This window comes from Pangasianodon hypophthalmus, chromosome 2 (genome assembly GCF_027358585.1).
Source record: "Pangasianodon hypophthalmus isolate fPanHyp1 chromosome 2, fPanHyp1.pri, whole genome shotgun sequence".
In the NCBI taxonomy this organism is placed as follows: Eukaryota; Metazoa; Chordata; class Actinopteri; order Siluriformes; family Pangasiidae; genus Pangasianodon; species Pangasianodon hypophthalmus.
In genome coordinates this window covers 11,249,638-11,268,628 of record NC_069711.1, presented here as the reverse complement: position 1 = coordinate 11,268,628, position 18,991 = coordinate 11,249,638, and the positions used below count along the sequence as shown (strand labels likewise).

The following is an 18,991-nucleotide window of genomic DNA, read 5'->3' as shown; positions in this document are numbered from 1 at the left end:
CACATAAATTTGAAATGGAGGAGATGTAGAATGTCTATTTTTTGGGATCTTGGCCCTCTCGGTATCCTGCCTATACTCAGACCACCTGTTAACTACAACAACTGCTAACACTGTCAGGGTCCACTTTTTGGACCGAACGTCACTTTATACTCTAAAATCGTCCGTCCGTCCGTCCGTCCATCCGTCCATCCATCCATCCTCTGTGCTGCTTATCCTACACAGGGTCATGGGGGAAACCCCCGAAGCACAGGGAGAACATGCAAACTCCACGCACACAGTTTGAACCCCCAACCCCGGAAATACAAGGCAACAGTGTTAATCACTTGGCCACTGTGCCCCCACACTTTAAAATATAATAATATTAATAAATAATCAAAACATCGTCATGATAAAAGATTAACATTAGAATTTTAGCTCTGCATTTTAGCTCTGAAATGCTTGCACAAATTTCACAACCTGGCATACTGAGGTTCCTGCTGATATCTTTCAAGACCTGATGTCAATTGCGATGGACATTAAACTTAAAAAAAAAAATCCTGTTATACATCTCTGAAAGATCTTCAGACTAACTTTGAATATTATCACCTGATACTATTAAGATTATAATAGACACAAGTTGATGAGGCTACCATGACCATAAACTAGTATATAACAGGAAAAATGGTGCTTACTCCTCCTCCTATCTAGTTGGTGAGCCATGCCTGTGTAATGTGATGCCTGAAGCTCTCTCAGATTAAGTTAGGGGTCATGTCTTCATTGTGATTGGTTGATCAGGGACCAGTCAGTGACCAGGCATTATACATATTATAAAAGCATACAATTTTACTGGTTTAAACAAAACAAAAAACATGTGATGTCCATTCCAGTGGACGCAGGGTCTGAAGGGGTTAATAAAGAGGCGCTTTTATGAATCCTCTAAAGGAAATAGGAAGGTAAAGGACTGTACCCAGGGAAAAAGGGAGAGAAAAAGAAATGCAGACTCATACCCCGGGGACATTGACAACCCAGGAAGGAATCAGCACAAGTTAGGTTTGATGGGAAAATCACACAGACAGAAGGATAAACACTCACATGGGACTGTGTAAGATAATACTCATAACTTTAATCAAATTAGACACACCCACTGATTGACACTAGATGACTGGTTTCAGGCTTACATTTGATCCTGGAAAGCAAATCAATACTACTTGTAATGAATTGCATGCATTTCCTGCATGTTCAAATCCTGAGAGTTCTTAAAGAAACAGGCCAGTTTTAGTAAATAGAGGTCACAGAGGCTTTATTTGCTTTCAACAATGGTGTTTATTAAAGAATTTATATAAGTTGTTAAAAATCTCATTTGGTAGGGTTCCAAAATGAAGAAAAAAAAGACTCCTACTTGTGTATGTTCATTTTAGAATGTCTAGATTATTTAAATAATATTTTAGTGTTAATAAACAGAAAAACCCCTCATTTTTGTACTTTCATCCTGCTGAACAGAGAGGTTTGCTCCAAGATGAGCATCTGCACCACAGCAGAATTCACATCAAGGAAACTGTCTTTCAATTAATGTGTACTTCAAAAAAAAAAAAAAAAACGAACATCAATGTACAGTCCACTTTACACACGAGCACATGCCTGTACTTCACAGCTGGTGCTTTAGTGTAAGACAAGAAGCTGGAATAAATGCAACCACAGCAATAAAATTCTTCTATTCTGATCAACAGATCAGGACACACACACACAAATGTGAGTTTATGTAATGTCTTTTTGTCGAGGTGGACGATGAATGTTCCGAACCACACACTTCACCATCCACTCAATTCCTTCGTTCACCCCCTGACTGAAAAACCAACAGGATAAAAAGCATATAAATAATTACAGTAATAACACAAGATACAGTTTTATTATTGCAACACTTTATGTACTTTATGACATGTAAACTACCTGCATAATAACGTGCACCTCATGACGTGTAAACTACCTGCATAATAACGTGCACCTCATGACATGTAAACTACCTGCATAATAACGTGCACCTCATGACGTGTAAACTACCTGCATAATAACGTACATCTCATGACGTGTAGACTACCTGCGTGATAACGTACACCTCATGACATGTAGACTACCTGCGTGATAACGTACACTTCATGACATGTAAACTACCTGCGTGATAATGTGCACCTCATGACATGTAAACTACCTGCGTGATAACATACACCTCATGACATGTAGACTACCTGCATGATAACGTACACTTCATGACATGTAAACTACCTGCGTGATAACGTACACCTCATGACATGTAGACTACCTGCGTGATAACGTACACCTCATGACATGTAAACTACCTGCATGATAACGTACACCTCATGACATGTAAACTACCTGCATAATAACGTGCACCTCATGACGTGTAAACTACCTGCATAATAACGTACATCTCATGACGTGTAGACTACCTGCGTGATAACGTACACCTCATGACATGTAGACTACCTGCGTGATAACGTACACTTCATGACATGTAAACTACCTGCGTGATAATGTGCACCTCATGACATGTAAACTACCTGCATGATAACGTACACTTCATGACATGTAAACTACCTGCGTGATAACATACACCTCATGACATGTAGACTACCTGCGTGATAACGTGCACCTCATGACATGTAGACTACCTGCGTGATAACGTACACTTCATGACATGTAAACTACCTGCGTGATAACGTGCACCTCATGACATGTAAACTACCTGCATGATAACATACACCTCATGACATGTAAACTACCTGCGTGATAACATACACCTCATGACATGTAGACTACCTGCGTGATAACGTACACCTCATGACATGTAGACTACCTGCGTGATAATGTACACCTCATGACATGTAAACTACCTGCATGATAACGTACACCTCATGACATGTAAACTACCTGCATAATAACGTGCACCTCATGACATGTAAACTACCTGCATGATAACGTACACCTCATGACATGTAAACTACCTGCGTGATAACGTACACCTCATGACATGTAAACTACCTGCGTGATAACGTACATCTCATGACGTGTAAACTACCTGCATGATAACGTGCACCTCATGACATGTAAACTACCTGCGTGATAACGTGCACCTCATGACGTGTAAACTACCTTCGTGATAACGTACACCTCATGACATGTAAACTACCTGCGGGATAACGTACACCTCATGACATGTAGACTACCTGCGTGATAACGTGCACCTCATGACATGTAAACTACCTGCGTGATAATGTGCACCTCATGACATGTAAACTACCTGCATGATAACGTACACCTCATGACATGTAGACTACCTGCGTGATAACGTGCACCTCATGACATGTAGACTACCTGCGTGATAACGTGCACCTCATGACATGTAAACTACCTGCGTGATAATGTACAGTACATCTCAAGACATATAAAATACCTGCGTGATAATGTGCACCTCATGACATAATGTGCACCTCATGACATGTAAACTACATGCATGATAATCTTGCGCTTAAATTTTTAATATAAAGGCATCTTTACTTTTTAGAAATAGGGAGGGGAGTTTGCTTCTATTTTTATGCCCACAACTAAATAATACAAGAGTGAGAGCGTGAGACAGAGAGAGAGGGAGGGGAGGGGGGTGGATAAGCTTACCCTGTCAGTGCAGTACAAGGCTGGACCAGACAGTCCCGTTTACCGATTTTGGGTGCACAGTCACTGAATGCTGTCTTAATGTCAGGTACAGACAAACAATTCTAGGGAGAAAAAAATTCTAGGTAAAAAGATTCTACCTTAATTTACGGCCAGATTATAGGACATAGGCTATGTCACACAGCAACAATGTGTACAAACATCTTAATAAGAGATCAGGCCTCATTGCGTATGATTTGCCAGTAATATCAAAAAGTTACACTCCAGCTCCATATACTGCCTGTAGTTATGCATTATGTAAGGCTACCATTTAATCGTTATCATTTTCTAGGTTATGTATGTTCAATAATAATCCTCAAGTGCTTGAGCTTATATTTAAGTACGACTTATTAAAGCATAGTCACAGGTATACTTTTAGATTTCACCACCATAGTGTAGATATTGATTAAAGGTAAACAATACAGCATGAAAAGACTTTTCCAACAATGTTGGGAGCTTTTAATTTGAAAATAGAGCCCCACCTAGTGACTAAAAACAAAACAAGTTATCTGAGTGGAGCATCCTTATACAAAAATGTGTGATCAGAAGAAGTATTTTATACATGAGTTTGTACCTCTACGTCTTGTTTGTTTGCAAGTACCAGAAGAGGAACACCTTCAAGAGCTTCACTACTAATCATCTTCTCTGGGGAAGAAACATATGCAAGAGATTCTCACTGATACAGAAAACAAAAGTTCAGTAAAACTGTCTATAGAGTGAGCAATAAACAGTAATGTCATGGCCACAAAACTACTTTACATGCAGGACATGAGGGATACAGATATGAAACGTTATTTAATTTGGCACTTAAAGATATTTGCTTAAGCAAATCTGTCAAAATCATGCAGCTGCTTGTTTTAAGTGTTATAACTTGACTATCAAGCAGCTGAATGACCAAGGCTGGACTAATGTACCTTTAGTACAAACTTCACACTCACCAAAGGCATTCTTTGACTCAGTCAGACGCTCTTCATCAGTGGAGTCAATTACATAGATAACTCCGTGAGATTCTGCATAGTACTGGAGGGAAAATAGGATATAAAACAGAAGGCTAATGGAGGGTCACGGGATAAAAATGTGTTTACTTTTACTCTATCAGAGCAAAACAAATGGATAAATCCGGCTTGATCTGATCAGCTACCAGATGCCAAAACACAGGTCAAGCAGGTCAAATTGGTAGACCATCTTTGCCAGCTGAGAAATTAAGAAAAGCTAAATTGGCCAATAAATGTTTGCTTTTCAAATTACTGTGTTATTTTCTAAATAACTTGTCTAAAGAGAGGAGCAGCTTGGTGGCACAGCGTTGCCATCTCACAGCTCCACTGTCCCGGTCCGATCCTGAGCTCAGATTAGGAGCTCTGTGTAGAGTCTGTGTAGAGTTTCTGTGCATGTCCTCCCCATGACGGTTTCCTCCAAATTCTAACATTTCCTTCCACCCCTTAAAACACACCAGCAGACGGCTGACTACTCTACATTGCCCCTATGAGTGTGTGAATGTGTGTGGGTGTGTGTGTGAATGTAAGGCTGGGATGGACTAGTATCTCAGTCACGTGTGAATTCCTGCGTCATGCCCAGCGTTCCTGGAATCGGTTCCAAATCCGCCGTGACACTGACCAGGATAAAACAGTTACTGAAAATGAATGAATGAATAGATAATGAATAGTAGTGGTAATTCAAAACCTGATCCTTTTCACCACTGGCAAAGATCCTGCTCAGCCTGTATTTTGGCAGATAGGTACAGAAATGTCACCTTTTATCAATCTAGTACCAATTTAAAATAATTCCATCAGAAAAAGTGAGCACTTACTTTATCCCACAGTGACTGCAATTCGTCTTGTCCTCCAAGATCCCAAAACATCAGCCTTGCTTTCCCCACATCTATAGTGCCAACTGTACAGGAGAGGCATGCAGTGTCATATACACACACAAAGCAATAGGCCATGAGTTTATATGCCTAAACACTACACAGACTTTAAATCCACTTACTGTTCAAACCCACTGTGGTGGTGATTTTGGAAAGGCTCATTCCTTTGTAGTTCTTGCTAAATTTCGTTTTTGTTTGCTCCAGGAATGTCTACGGGATGAACCACAGTCAAGTAAATATTCCTGAGTGAAAACTGGAACCTGTGGATTCATCGGTGCGGTTTTTACAGAATAAATAAACAGCACAGTGTGTCTAGGTTCCGCCATCACGCCGACTAGTCAGACATACAAGTACAGAAATAAAGCAGTATAAGAAACATACCGTTTTTCCAGCATTATCGAGCCCAAGAATCAAAACACAATATTCGTCTTTCTGAAACATGTATTTGTAAAGACCTGACAACAAGGTGTACATCCTGAAATGTAACAAACTGACTTTTCCTTCTAGGCTCACATCACATTAGCAAAATAAACTGGTGGTAAATTAACTATCATGCTAGCTTAGCTGACTAAACATGCTAGCTCACTCACAGTAAAGTGTATTACTAGCTAAAGAATACAAGAGTCGATACATAAATAATACTGTAGAAAGAAATCTGAAATATATCAATGTGTATCAAACTATTTCCTCTCTGAAGTAGCCTAACACTTCCGTTTTGACGACATTTACTGTGGTGCATTGTGGGAATTGTAGTGTCCTCCTTCTTCGGTTGCCTTATTAGCCGGGCCCGAACATACAGAAGAGATGTATACTGCCACCTACTGCTCTGGCGTATAAAAGGACATTGGTCAGGAGATTGAGAATAACTGTTTACATTCTATACTTGAGACCACTGGCACTGATTTTGATGATTGCATGGCAGTCTTTATTCTATTACAAGTTCCAGATTTAATACTTAATCCTTTCATGCATAAATTATTTTAAAATGTATAATTTTAGAAAAAAATTGGCTATGAATTTGGAAAATATTGAAGATTTTCAAACCTTGAAGTTTGCTTGTTCAATGGCTCTGAACGATTTCCCCCTCTTTTCTCATCTTCAAAATGGCTTGCTTTTCTCCCATAGACAGCTCTCTGGTCTTCATCTTGGTTTATCCTTTTTAACAACAAATGCAGTCTTCGCAGGAAAACCCCAGGGCTCAAACCTAGACAGTGAGCTATTAATTGTTTAAACAATCAATCTAACAGGGCACACCTGAGCAACAAGAAACACCTGTCAGTTACATGTTCCAATATTTTTAATCACTTGAAAAATGGGTGGGTTCAAACAAAAGGTGCCATTGGCCTTGCCATTCCAATACTTTCAGAGGAGACTGTATAAGAAACTCAAAGCAAAATAACAACTAATGAAAAGATTTACATAGATATTTTATCCTGATCAGGGTCATGGTGGATCTGGAGCTTTTCCTGGCAACTCTGGGTGTTAGGCGTGAATACATCCTGTTAAGTGGGAGTAACTCATGCCCAGTGTTCCTGAGATAGGCTCCAGACAAGGATAAAGAGGTTATTGAAGATGAATAAATGAAAATGTTAATTGGCTATATTTAGATATAAAAAAGAAACCTGTGAAATGGAAACAGAAAAGTGATATTTTATAAAATTCTTTTGTCTGACTGCAACCAGCTACTGTAGAAGACATTGTGGATCTGGAAGTACTTATTCATGACACTATTCACATTAGTCAATTCACATTCAGTACAACTTTACATTCAGTTACTTTAGCCAGTGAGTAGCCAGTCCACCACAGACTATCCTTCCTGACACACTGATACAATGCTTATTGTCACTCAGAATTATCTAAAAAAAATCTGTATGTATAAATCTGTATGAATCTGGACTGTATGAAGATTGTCACTGTGAAAAAGCAATGTTTTTATGGCCGATTTATGTCAAAAACCTGCTACATGGCTCTTAAAAGAAATGTTGGATACTGCTTTAAAGGTACAGTAGTTACTGTGGCAAAAATTGATAACATATGAAAATCTTATACAGTCAAAGTGTAAACCTGTTCAGGTTCATTAAGTGTAAAGGATTCTACAGAACATACTATTGATCAGGCACTTGCTGAGGCCCAGCCTTTCCGGTGTGAGACACAGTCTTTCCAGCTACCTAGAAAGCCAATATTCAATGCTTTTTACTACTGCATATAACTTGTGAGGTTTCAGTTAGACCCTAAGAGATGTGTTTAGTTTTAGCTCAGGAGCACCTCAGCCATCAGCTTTTGTCTGAGTGCTGACTGAAGTGGAATACTGTAGGTGCTGTGGGTGGAGACTGAGGAGGTGTCATGCTGCTCAGGGTCGGTCATGTAGAGGTGCTGTGGGTCGAAGCCCATGAGGAATTTATGATCACTATATATTGGAACACCAATAATAAATGTGTGTAACCGTGTGGTTGAACCTCCGTAATACTGGAGGAACAGACACTGACGTAGCACAACAGGTGTTTTATTTGATACATATCAAGAATTCATGACTGAAACAAAAGTCACCAAAGTGCCCATTATTGTCTGTTCTATCATGACTGATCCACTGTATTGATGGCTCACTTCAAGCTGCCCGTTTTATGCCATGATCTTTAACAACAGAGAGTAAAACAGCTATTAGTGGCTGAATAAAGACAGGATTTCAGCAAATTTCAGTAATTGTGGTTTGATGAGTACCGCAGGGGTAGCTGTGTCAAGCTGTTTGCATCCATAAACATCACACAGCACATTCGGTTTGACAAATATCTTTCTGCACTGGTTCTAAATCCACTCAGTAGCACTCTAGAGAAATCAGGTATAAGTGATTGGTAATTGCCATAACAACCAAGGTAAGATTGCTGCATGGTAACCTACTAGGTAGGTAATTGTTATCAGTTACATGATCACATTTTTACATGGCTTATAATCTCTCAGTTTCTCAGAGTAGGACCCATATATTATATTATCAAACTTAGCCATAGATAGTTACACTGCGGAGTAGGACAGACATTTATGTAAATCACGTTTGTTGTACTATGGGAGAGCACTGTATACATGAGCCTTGTTTTTGTCACATGAGTGAGAAAGTCATTCTTCTTAACTTTCCAACTTAAATATAGTAAACTTTTAAGAGGCATAATCATTGTTTCACTCTCTAATACAGATAATTTACATGAGTAAATCAAAAAGCTTTTGTCTGTTGTTGGGTCAGATGATCTGCAGACCATTCATTCCAAAGTCATTCTCAGACATAGACACAGCTAGTGTCATGGTAGGTTGTGTGATGATGATACAACTTAAACATTAGAGTTAGAAAATAATTCCTCAATTCTGCAATACTGTGCTCAAGCAGCCATATTAGATTTGCCAGTAACACATCTAGCAAACCATATATTAGTGACAACAAATAGATAATAGATAAAATGGAATAGAAAAAAAATCATGTTTGTAAGGCTGCTGTAGAAATGCCAGATCCAATCTATTTGATTGGTTTAGTATGTCACTGACTATGTTACAAAGTAATCTGCACAAATCACTGGATGAAAATAGATTTTGGCAATAATTTGTCAATGGGCTTACAAGCACTTCAGTAGACATAACATTAAAAATCAGAACTTGGAACGTTCTTGATTTTGCCCGCTGTTTAAGTAAACCTTTGCACAAAGAGCCATATAACCAGTCTGAGAGCCCAGAAGGCTTTGCATAACACAGTGAATCCAGAAGAGGTGCATGACCTATCAAGGCCATCGCCCCTCAAGGCCAACTGCTTGGAAGCCATGCATGACAGCTCCAGCAGATGTGGTTAAGGAGGGAGTTCTTCCAAATCGCCAGCACTGAACACTGTCTTCAGGCAAGGCCTACTGTAAATGAAACCCTCCAAGCTGAACTAGCATGAAAGATGATGCTCTTTCCCTGAATCAGTTTATTCAGCTGGTCAGTCAAACTGACAACCTTCTAAGAGCCTGCAGACCACATTCATAGCCCACCACTATGTCCAACACAACTGAGGTTGTGCCAGAAGGATAACAAATGTAAATTGCTTGTTAGCCTTTCCAACAAAGAGAAGGAACATCATAGGTATGGCCTTTGTCTGTATTGTGGTCAAAAGGGTTATCTTCGAGCAATGTGTGCTATGAGACTGGAAAATAAGAGACAAAACCTGGTAAGTGATACAGTTAATTTCATTATTGACAATAAGTGCATTACTCTCACAGCAAAAATATCATGGTGTTCCAAATGTCACTATTTCCCTGCTCTCATTGACTCTGGGGTGCTTGGGAATTACATAGATGAAAAAAATAGCTCAGTTACTGAATGTACCTCTTGTCCCTCTCACAGGCCCCGTGACTGCCAACGCCCTTGATGGTAAAACCTTAGGAGGGTTGACGGGTTTCATAGTGGACCATTCCCCTCCAAATGCAAACTGGTATTTTTCACACTGAAACTCACCATTTATCAGCATCAAGTCTTTGAATAACCCAATTGTTTTAGAATCTCCCTGGTGAGCGAGTCTCATGGGAAACAAACCTGCTTAACAGCTGCATCTCTTAGGACAGCTTTTATGAATAACACTGGTCAATATGAATACCTTGTAATGCCCTATGGTGTTGTGAATGCTCCGTCTGATTCAAGGCCTTCATTAACAAGGTTCTCCAAGATTTTCTGAATCAATGTGTTATCGTTTACATCGATGATATCACGATCCGTTCCAAGTTGGAGACCGAACACATCCAGCTGGCATGAGCAGTACTTCCAAACCTTCTTGAAAACAACGTTTATATAAAACTTGAAAAGTGTGAGTTTCTCCAAAGGTCAGTGAAGTTCCTGGGGTACATGCTGGATTAAAATTGGTGTAAGGTGGGCCAGAACAAGGTGGAAGCAGTGACTTCCTGGCCCAATCCCAAGACCATAAAGGGCCTGCAATACTTCCTTGGCTTTGTGAACTTTGACCGCTGCTTTATTTCCGCACCATAGCAGCATCCCTGACCTGAGGGTATAATCACAATGTCAAGGTAATCACAATGTCAGGGTAATCTAGCTAAGGTCTAGTCCATGCAGTTTTTTTCTAGAAAACTAACCCTGGCTGAGAGGAACTACGACATGGGCAACAGAGAGATACTTGCCAACAAAACAGCATTAGAGAAATGGCCACATTGGCTAGAGGGGGGGAGATTTCCTTTTATCCTCCTCACTGACTATAAGAACTTGGAGTACATCAAGTCAGCCAGGAGACTGAATCCACGCCAGGCCCGGTGAGCACTGTTCCTCACAAACTTCAGGTTTTGTGGCCTCCTGGAGGATGTTGTTTCAGACCATGGAGTCCAATTCACCTTTCAGGTATGGCATGCATTCTGTAAATGCCTTAACATAAATATCAGTCTATCCTCAGGATATTATCCACAATCTAATGGCCAAACCAAACATCTGAATCATGAGATTGGAAGGTTTCTCCATACTTATTGTGCCCAGAACCAACAGGACTGGAGAAAATACTTACAATGGGCTGATCAACCCCCAGACCTAGAGGAAGACTTCACTGCAGGGATGGTTTGGCTTTGGGAGCTGCCCATCATGGGGGACTTCTGTAACAGCTTGGCCAATTCCATGCGAGATCATCTTGTCTGCTTCTTGCCTTTGTCTGTCCCTTGTTTATGCTTCTGATTTCTGGATTTTTGACCTTGCCTATTTCTCTGATCACATTTTTTGGATTGTGTTTTGGACTGTCTTTATGATCTGATTTTTTTGGTGCCTGACCTGGAACTTTCTTGACCTTATTCTTGATCTTGATTCTTGATCCATATGACCTGTATGAGAGCCCTTTGTCACAAATTGCTGATCTCCTTGGATTTTCATACACAACTAGAAAAAACTAGTTTATAGATTTTACACAGTTGTGCAGAAACACGTTGTTGATGTCAGAGGTCAGAGGAGATTGGCCAAACTGGTTAGAGTTGACAAGAAGTCTTGACAGTAACTTAAATAACCTCTCTTTTCAACTGTGGTGAGCATAAAAGCAGCTCAGAACACAACATGCTAACCTTGACGAGGATAGATTAAAACAGCAGAAGACCACATCAGGTTCCATGCCTGTTAGAAAGGCACACTGTTCTGATTTTTCTTCACTGAGAATTCACAGACCTGCTGTTGATCTTGTCAAACTCAAGAGGGCAGCAGTTGAACAGGAACTGCAAGAGAACATCAACGATGCGCATATTTACCCAGATAGGCAGTAAGTTGGAGTAAGTTTGTAGTGGATGGCGTACATTTAGAAAAGTACATGGTAATGCTATTGATAGAAAATTTCACAAATATCACAGTTAAAAGAAAGTATTCACAAAAACTATTACAACGCAGGTTGGTTTTAGTCAGGTAAGTTGTGTGGTCCTTTTAGTCAGGTAAGTTGTGATGATTTTGTGATTCAACAGTCACAAAATCTTCCAGCTTAACATAATATGCATTAACCTTTTCCTCCAGAGAAGATATGACATGAATAAGTCAGTACAATAACTTTTAAAATATGTTTACCAACCAAGAGAAAGAATAGACTACTAAATATACTTTTAATATAATTTTGACATTTTTAAGAATGTTTAACTCTGCCTCAAGATTGACTCCCTCATATGAAAAGAAAACCAAGTGTTGATTGAAATATGCTGCTGGATAACTTCTTATTCTAGCTGACTAACTGCTGTCTTTCTGGGGGGAAAAAGCAGTAACGTACACTGTATAAGGGAATGAGACATTCTCATATACAATGTAGCAGTGTTTATTCTAATGTAACATTTAAGAAATTGTCCTTGATTAGTGACATTAAAGTGTAATCCATTTATATTAGCTTGTTTCTATTGTCATGTTTTAATCAGATGGACTTGTGCTATGCAACACACACAATCCCACTGGTATTTGTTTATTTACTGATTATCATAAACCTTCCAAATCACAAATCCTAAACATTACTTACAGTTGGCTTTAAATGTTCTGTAAATTTTTACATTTACACAACTATCAGATTTTCCCAGGTATACATGCTGTAGCTTTTAAAGTGAAGATATAAAAATACTTTACAGGCACATAATATTTCCTTTTTAGATCCTCAGAGGTCAACAGGAAATTGTCTTTATATGTCTCTCCTAATGTACAGTTACCATTTCAGTTTAAATCCTTGGATCCTGGTATAAAGTTATACCAACATATACTTTATACCGTACAGCATTGTTATTTATCACAGCAGGGTTTAATATGCAGAAAGCAAGTATAAATTGATATCTCAACCCAGGTGAGACATCATTTAAATGGGAAAAAAGAGTGACCTTTTTGCATAGTAATACCAGTGGAGATTAGGCACTGGTAGTTAACATAAAGCATGGAAGTATGCAGGCTGGGATGCGTATTATTCCAGACAAAATTAGTGATTAACCTCTCCATTATTTTATTCAAAATTAGTGATTAACCTCTCCAAATCTTTGATACAATCTTCATTTTAATTATGTATTATACCGTTAGATGAAATATCTATGCTCTTCCACATCCAGACATAGAAGTATTTTCGAGAGATGAAATCTGAGGTAGATCATTTTACAAAACGTACAAAATGTACGAAAATGCAAAACAGTAATCATCTGTTCTAATAATACAAAGTTTATTATACAGCTCCCATGGATTTGAGTGACTACACAAGGGATATGCTACATGACAATCAAAAGCTATATTTATGGCATTCAGTGGTTTAAAACATGCTGGCAAGCATTTTATTCCTTTAAGGAAACAAAAAAGTGCCTTTTGTGTAAAACAATCATGTATATGACAGGAGACCGTTAACACAATGCAAACGCCACTGTGTTGCATTCAAGTTACAGACTTTACAAAGACAGTTTTTCTTCCACTAAAAGCTTGGCTATTGAAAATGTTTTTTAAAATGTAAACATAAATCATGTAATTGTCACTTGAGACATGAGTTGAAAAAAACATAAGGCTTGCAGGTTACATGACATGCGTTAAGTATTGCTCGTTTTCTGTATCTGTCCTCTGTGTCCTGTGACTGTGTCCTGTATTTTTTTTTGTTTGTTTGTTTCGTTATAGCAGAGATAGACAGCCATGTTCTGAGCTACAGTGATTGTATACGGGAGCCGTTAATCACACCTGTACCATTCCGCATAAGAGTTTTAGTTCTTGCAACTTTGATCTGATTTGAATCACAAATGCCCAAAATGTCTTAGCTTATGATGATGTAAATAGTTAAGAATGGGCCACCTAAAACTACAGCAAATGCAATGCCTTACAAATCAGTGTGAGCCAAAAATATAATTTATACAAATCAACTGCAATCCAATTACATTATGAATCATGGTTGTCTATATCTGTACCAGTACCAGTGTGTGTGCAAGTGAGATAGCATTCAATAATACATTCACAAGCACAATGTGTGTTCAAAACAGAGTTGCAGCGAGAGGACTCTTATACATTACAGAAAACATGGACAAAACACCAAAGGCAATTTAGCAAAATACATAATATTCTTTGGAAAAAATCAAATAATTCTTTTTTTTTTTTCAAACCAAGCAAGGCAGCTGTGATGACAAGATATGCAATAAAAACACAAATCAATGACCATGACAGATATTTCTGGTGTATAATACACCATGACACCATTTTAGACCTGTGTTTGTGTGCTCAAAGGAGCTTTTGAGCTTTGTAAATGAATTAATAACACTTCTATCATACTTTCTAAATGAACATGAGAGAAATGTCTGTGTAGCATTTCATATACAATGTGTAAGTTAAGGCCTGCATATTGATTCCTTACCCACATTGTATTAGACTTTAGCAAAGTTCAACCTGAAATTGTCATTATTTGTTTAGCATGCTTTATTCTAACCTAATTTGTAACTTTTTCATCATACCCACCTCTTCAGAAATGTGAGTCTTCAGCATGATTACACTTCTTCTCCCTTTAACATAGCTATGAAGATGATGGTTCAGTGATAGCATTTTGAACAGATTTCTGTTCTGGATAAAGAAATACAGGCTACATGGAAGACAAAAATGATGTAAACTAAACTGTTCTCTTTGAAGATGCACTTTGTGGAATGTGCACTTGAGGGCTATAACATAGGCTGAACCATAAGTATTTGCTGTAGATATGACACTGGACATTTTAGAACCAATTCATACACAGGTGGTGGATTTACACAAGCTTGAAATAAGCCAACATGTGCACCCTATAAAAAGGTGTTCAGCTTGATTTCCTGTTGTACCATTTACTGCTTATAACTAGAAGATTTTCAGAAGTAGCTACAGTCTGGTCCATAACTATTTGAACAGTGACACAATTTTCATAATACACCACCACAATGGATTTGAAATGAAGCAATCAAGATGTGATTGAAGTGTATCAGAGAGATAGCAGAACCTTTAGGAGTGGCCAAATCAACAATATGGTGCATTCTTAAAAAGAAGAAATGCACTGTTGAGCTCAGTAACACCAGAAGGCCTGGAAGGCCATGGAAGACAACTAAAGTGGATGATCGCAGAATTCTTTATTTGGTGAAGAAAAACCCCTTCACAACATCTAGCCAAGTCAAGAACACTCTCAAGGTGGTACGCTTATCATCGTCAAAGTCTACAATCATGAATGCAAATACAGAGGGTTTACCTCAAGGTGCAAACCACTGGTACTCAACACTCAAGAACCCAAGAACAGAAAGGCCAGATTAGACTTTGCTAGAAAACATCTAAAAAAGCCTGCCCAGGTCTCGAACAAGATTCTTTGTACAGATGAAACCAAGATTAACTTGTACCAGAATGATGGGAAGTGAAGAGTATGGAGAAGGAAAGGGCTCCTGATCCAAAGCATACCATATCATGTCAACCATGGTAGAGGAAGTGTTATGGCATGGGCATGTATGGCTGCCAATGGAATTGGTTCACTGATATTTATTGATGATGTGACTGCTGATAGAAGTAGAAGGATGAATTCTGAAGTGTATCTAGCTATACTTTCTGCTTAGATTCAGTCAAATGCTGTAAAACTGATAGGACCTCACAGTACAGATAATGACCAGATAATGACCCAAAACATACCGTGAAAGCATCCCAAGAGCTTCTTAAGGCAAAGAAATGGAATGTTCTTAAATGATCAAGTCAGTCACCTGACCTCAACCCAACTGTGCATGCTTTTCACTTACTGAAGACAAAACTGAAAGGCAGAAAGACCCACAAACAAGCAGCAACTGAAGGTGGCTGCATTAAAGGCCTGGCAAAGCATGGCAAAGCAAGGGAGGAAACACAACATTTGGTGATTTCCATGGGTTTCAGGCAGTCATTGACTGCAAAGCATTTGAATCTAAGTATTAAAAATAATCCTTATATTTATAATTGTTAGTTTGTCCAATTATTTTTGAGCCTGTGAAATTGGAGGGACTAGGAATGGCTGTAATTCCTAAACGGTTAATGCAATATTTTTGTTAACCCCTTAAATTAAAGCTGAAAGTCTACCTTTCAATCACATCTTGATTGCTTCATTTCAAATCCATTGTGGTGGTGTACAGAGGCAAAATTATGAAAGTTGTGTCACTGTCCAAATACTTATGGACCAGGCTGTATATTCCTATTGCCAAAAGAGGATTCCAGTTGTTACTGCATTATAATACAATATTCACATTCTCCTGTGATTAGGGGAGTGCTATTTAGGGTGACTTCTCAAGCACTGAACAAGTTCGTGTTTCATAAAATAAGTGAGATCTGTTATAGAGCTTGAAAACAATAACCACAGCTGTTACTTAAACTAGCTTAATATTATGATATTAAGTGATATTATATTTTTTTATATCACCCACACCTACCTCTGAGAAGGCTGACCTGCAACAGGGCTGGATGGCCAGAAGTATGTTTTGTGTAACACAGAAAAGATTTAGTGTTGGTTGCATACATCCGAAGAAAAAAGGAAAAATACGTGAAGGAATGCACTGTCAACAGGACCGTTGCACTGTTGTGGTAGGTACACCTGTGTTCAGAAGTGTGCAGTATCACAATAAGAGAACAGATGACTCCTCTTTAGTGTTTAGTAAAAAATGATCATGCCAACTAATGAAACTTTACAGCTTCAAATGGATAAAAGCTCTGATGCAACATTATATTAGAATGTGTTCTGGGAAAAAGCAAAGACAGCATACAAATATATGTATGAACTGACTGTCCATGAACTAAAAAGATATCAGATTGTTAAAAGCTTGTTTAAAATATATTAAAATTAATAGATCAAATATTCAATTATTTTATTCCAGACAACAGAATTTTTGGTGTGAAAATTACACGTGATCTATGCATCTATACATTTTGATGGTTAAATGTGTCAATATATATGGTAATAGTTCATATGCATTATATTTATAGATAGCTTCAGAAGTTCTCTTTATGAAAAGAACAAAACTTCTGCATAAAATATTAAGCTTATTTTCCTCTTTTTAAATAGGTTTGTATAAAATAAACTGTATAAATATTCTAAATTCATGCAAATTATTAAAACCAGTGATTACTTAAAAAGGTTGAAACCTGATACATTGAAATATTGTACCTTTTATAAGTAAATTGTTTCTTGTTCTATAGGAGTACAATTTTACTAAAAAATAATTTTTGGCATGATGGCAGATATTGAATATTGGACAATTTTAAAGCAGTTTATATTTTGAAGTGCATCCATGGGCTAATGTGGACAACAAGAAACCATCTCGTTATCTGTCTCAGAGTAATAAGACAGTGTGACTAGACAAACATAACCTGAATGGCTGGAAAAATGAGGGTGAAGAACTATGTGACTAAAGGTTGAGACAAACTATGGCATTTTTTTCCTGCTGACTTATCTTTTCCTGTGCCTTTCTCTTGGTTAGATTTTTTAGGAACGATGCACAATGACTGAGCAGCAGATGCTTGTCTCTCAAAAGAAGAATGACACCTTTAAAGGTAACAGCCACAAGTACCACCTGTCTAGGAAATTCTTAAGTACCAGAAAGCTCCACATTTAGGCGGTTGGCATTACTACCAGGCTTCTGGCATGGAATTCAGATCTGTATCTGTAAGAAGTAACCATGGTTTTAACAAATACAGCTTCTTGCCACATGTGGCCTGAGTTTGGTTTCAGAGGTTACCACCCCCAGCAGAATATCCAACTTTGAAAGCTCATTTTCAGATTTACTTGGGGCCAGACCAGCCCCTGTCACTGTATGCTCCTTCCCCAGTGGCAGAATGAGGTGAAGGGGCACAAAGCTCAGAGTCTGTATCTGACTCACCCTCTGCGATGTAGGGCCTCACTTTTGAGCAGCGTGTCATGCCACTGAAGTATGCGTTGTTTAGGAAGTCTAGGTTCTCTTTAGACTGTGAGATACTGAAGCCGCTGAAGGAGCGCTCAAGCTCCTCGTGATCCACAGAGGGAATGGAGATGGAGGTGTCACTATCAGCACCTGCCTGCTGTTGAGACAGAGCTCCAGGCTTCACCTCCTCCACCGCACTTCCACGAGAGCCTCGGTTGGAGCCATTATGTCCACTGGAGGAGCGCTCATGAGTTGGTGGAGGTGGGATTCGCACCAAGGAGGTATCACCTACTGGGGAGTTGCCTCTGCAGCACTGAGGGGGTCCAGGAAGGGCATGGGGTTGCCAAGAGGTGGATGGAGGGCAGTTGTTCTGGTTGACGCATGCAGATGGAGGAGCATCAAGATTCTTCTGGCCAGTTGAGCTGTTGGAACGGATGATCTTGGTAATAGAGCCAGACTTCTCCATATGCTCGATAGGGCTATGGTACGGTGGGGCTGGGTCAGGCTCTTTAGAACCAAAGTAGGCATCTGTCTCAGACTGTGGGATTCCCATTCGCTGGATGTAGACATTCACCAAGAAATCAAGTTTCCTTTCCATTGACATCACCTGTTCAAGAGCAGAGTTTGGATAACATAACACCTCAGGTACAAACCAGCATAACATTTCAACCTAAAATCACCAATTTTGTATAGACTAATAAATCCTGAAGAACTACTTAGAAATAACCTCACTTGCAATTATTCACACTCATGGGGAGAGATCTTATTTCAGTGTTCAGGTGCTCACAAAACAGCTGCTTCATCTTTTTTTTCAGTTTATTATCACAGTTTGGGCAATTCATTCTACCGCTGCAGTCTATGAGGTCAGGTAGTTTAATCCACTTTTACGGAACTGTGGGTTGATGGTTAATATTCTGTGTGACAACTGTACTGGCAAATATTTTTTATAGATTTTGGAAATGGTATGAGGATTTTAAAGAGAGAATAGGAGTTGTTGTAATTTGTACTTTCTTATAAATCTATAACATTGAAATGTGCAGGTCCTAGATAAAGAAACCTAAAATGGTGAGTGCATGCATGTGAGAATCTCTAAAACTAG

General features: G+C 38.8%; 2 protein-coding genes across 4 annotated transcripts in view; both read right to left on the bottom strand.

Moving 5' to 3' along the window:
• Nucleotides 1-1,262: 1,262 nt before the first annotated feature.
• On the bottom strand, nt 1,263-6,318 carry arfrp1 (ADP-ribosylation factor related protein 1). Its single transcript, XM_026930051.3, has 7 exons — nt 5,948-6,318; nt 5,689-5,776; nt 5,510-5,592; nt 4,641-4,722; nt 4,277-4,347; nt 3,667-3,767; nt 1,263-1,822 (listed from the first exon to the last, which is right to left on the bottom strand). Exons 1-7 carry the CDS (start codon nt 6,038-6,040, stop codon nt 1,735-1,737), a joined length of 606 nt encoding a protein of 201 aa, XP_026785852.1. The 5' UTR covers nt 6,041-6,318; the 3' UTR covers nt 1,263-1,734.
• Nucleotides 6,319-13,209: 6,891 nt separating this feature from the next.
• LOC113533429 (potassium voltage-gated channel subfamily KQT member 2) overlaps nt 13,210-18,991 on the bottom strand; it is a 52,585-nt gene continuing 46,803 nt past the window's right edge. For all 3 annotated transcript variants that reach the window (XM_034299935.2, XM_026925588.3, XM_026925596.3), the window contains one exon: nt 13,210-18,499. In XM_034299935.2, the coding sequence (XP_034155826.1) occupies nt 17,774-18,499 (726 nt within the window). In that variant the 3' untranslated portion in view covers nt 13,210-17,773. The remainder of the gene's footprint in view (nt 18,500-18,991) is intronic.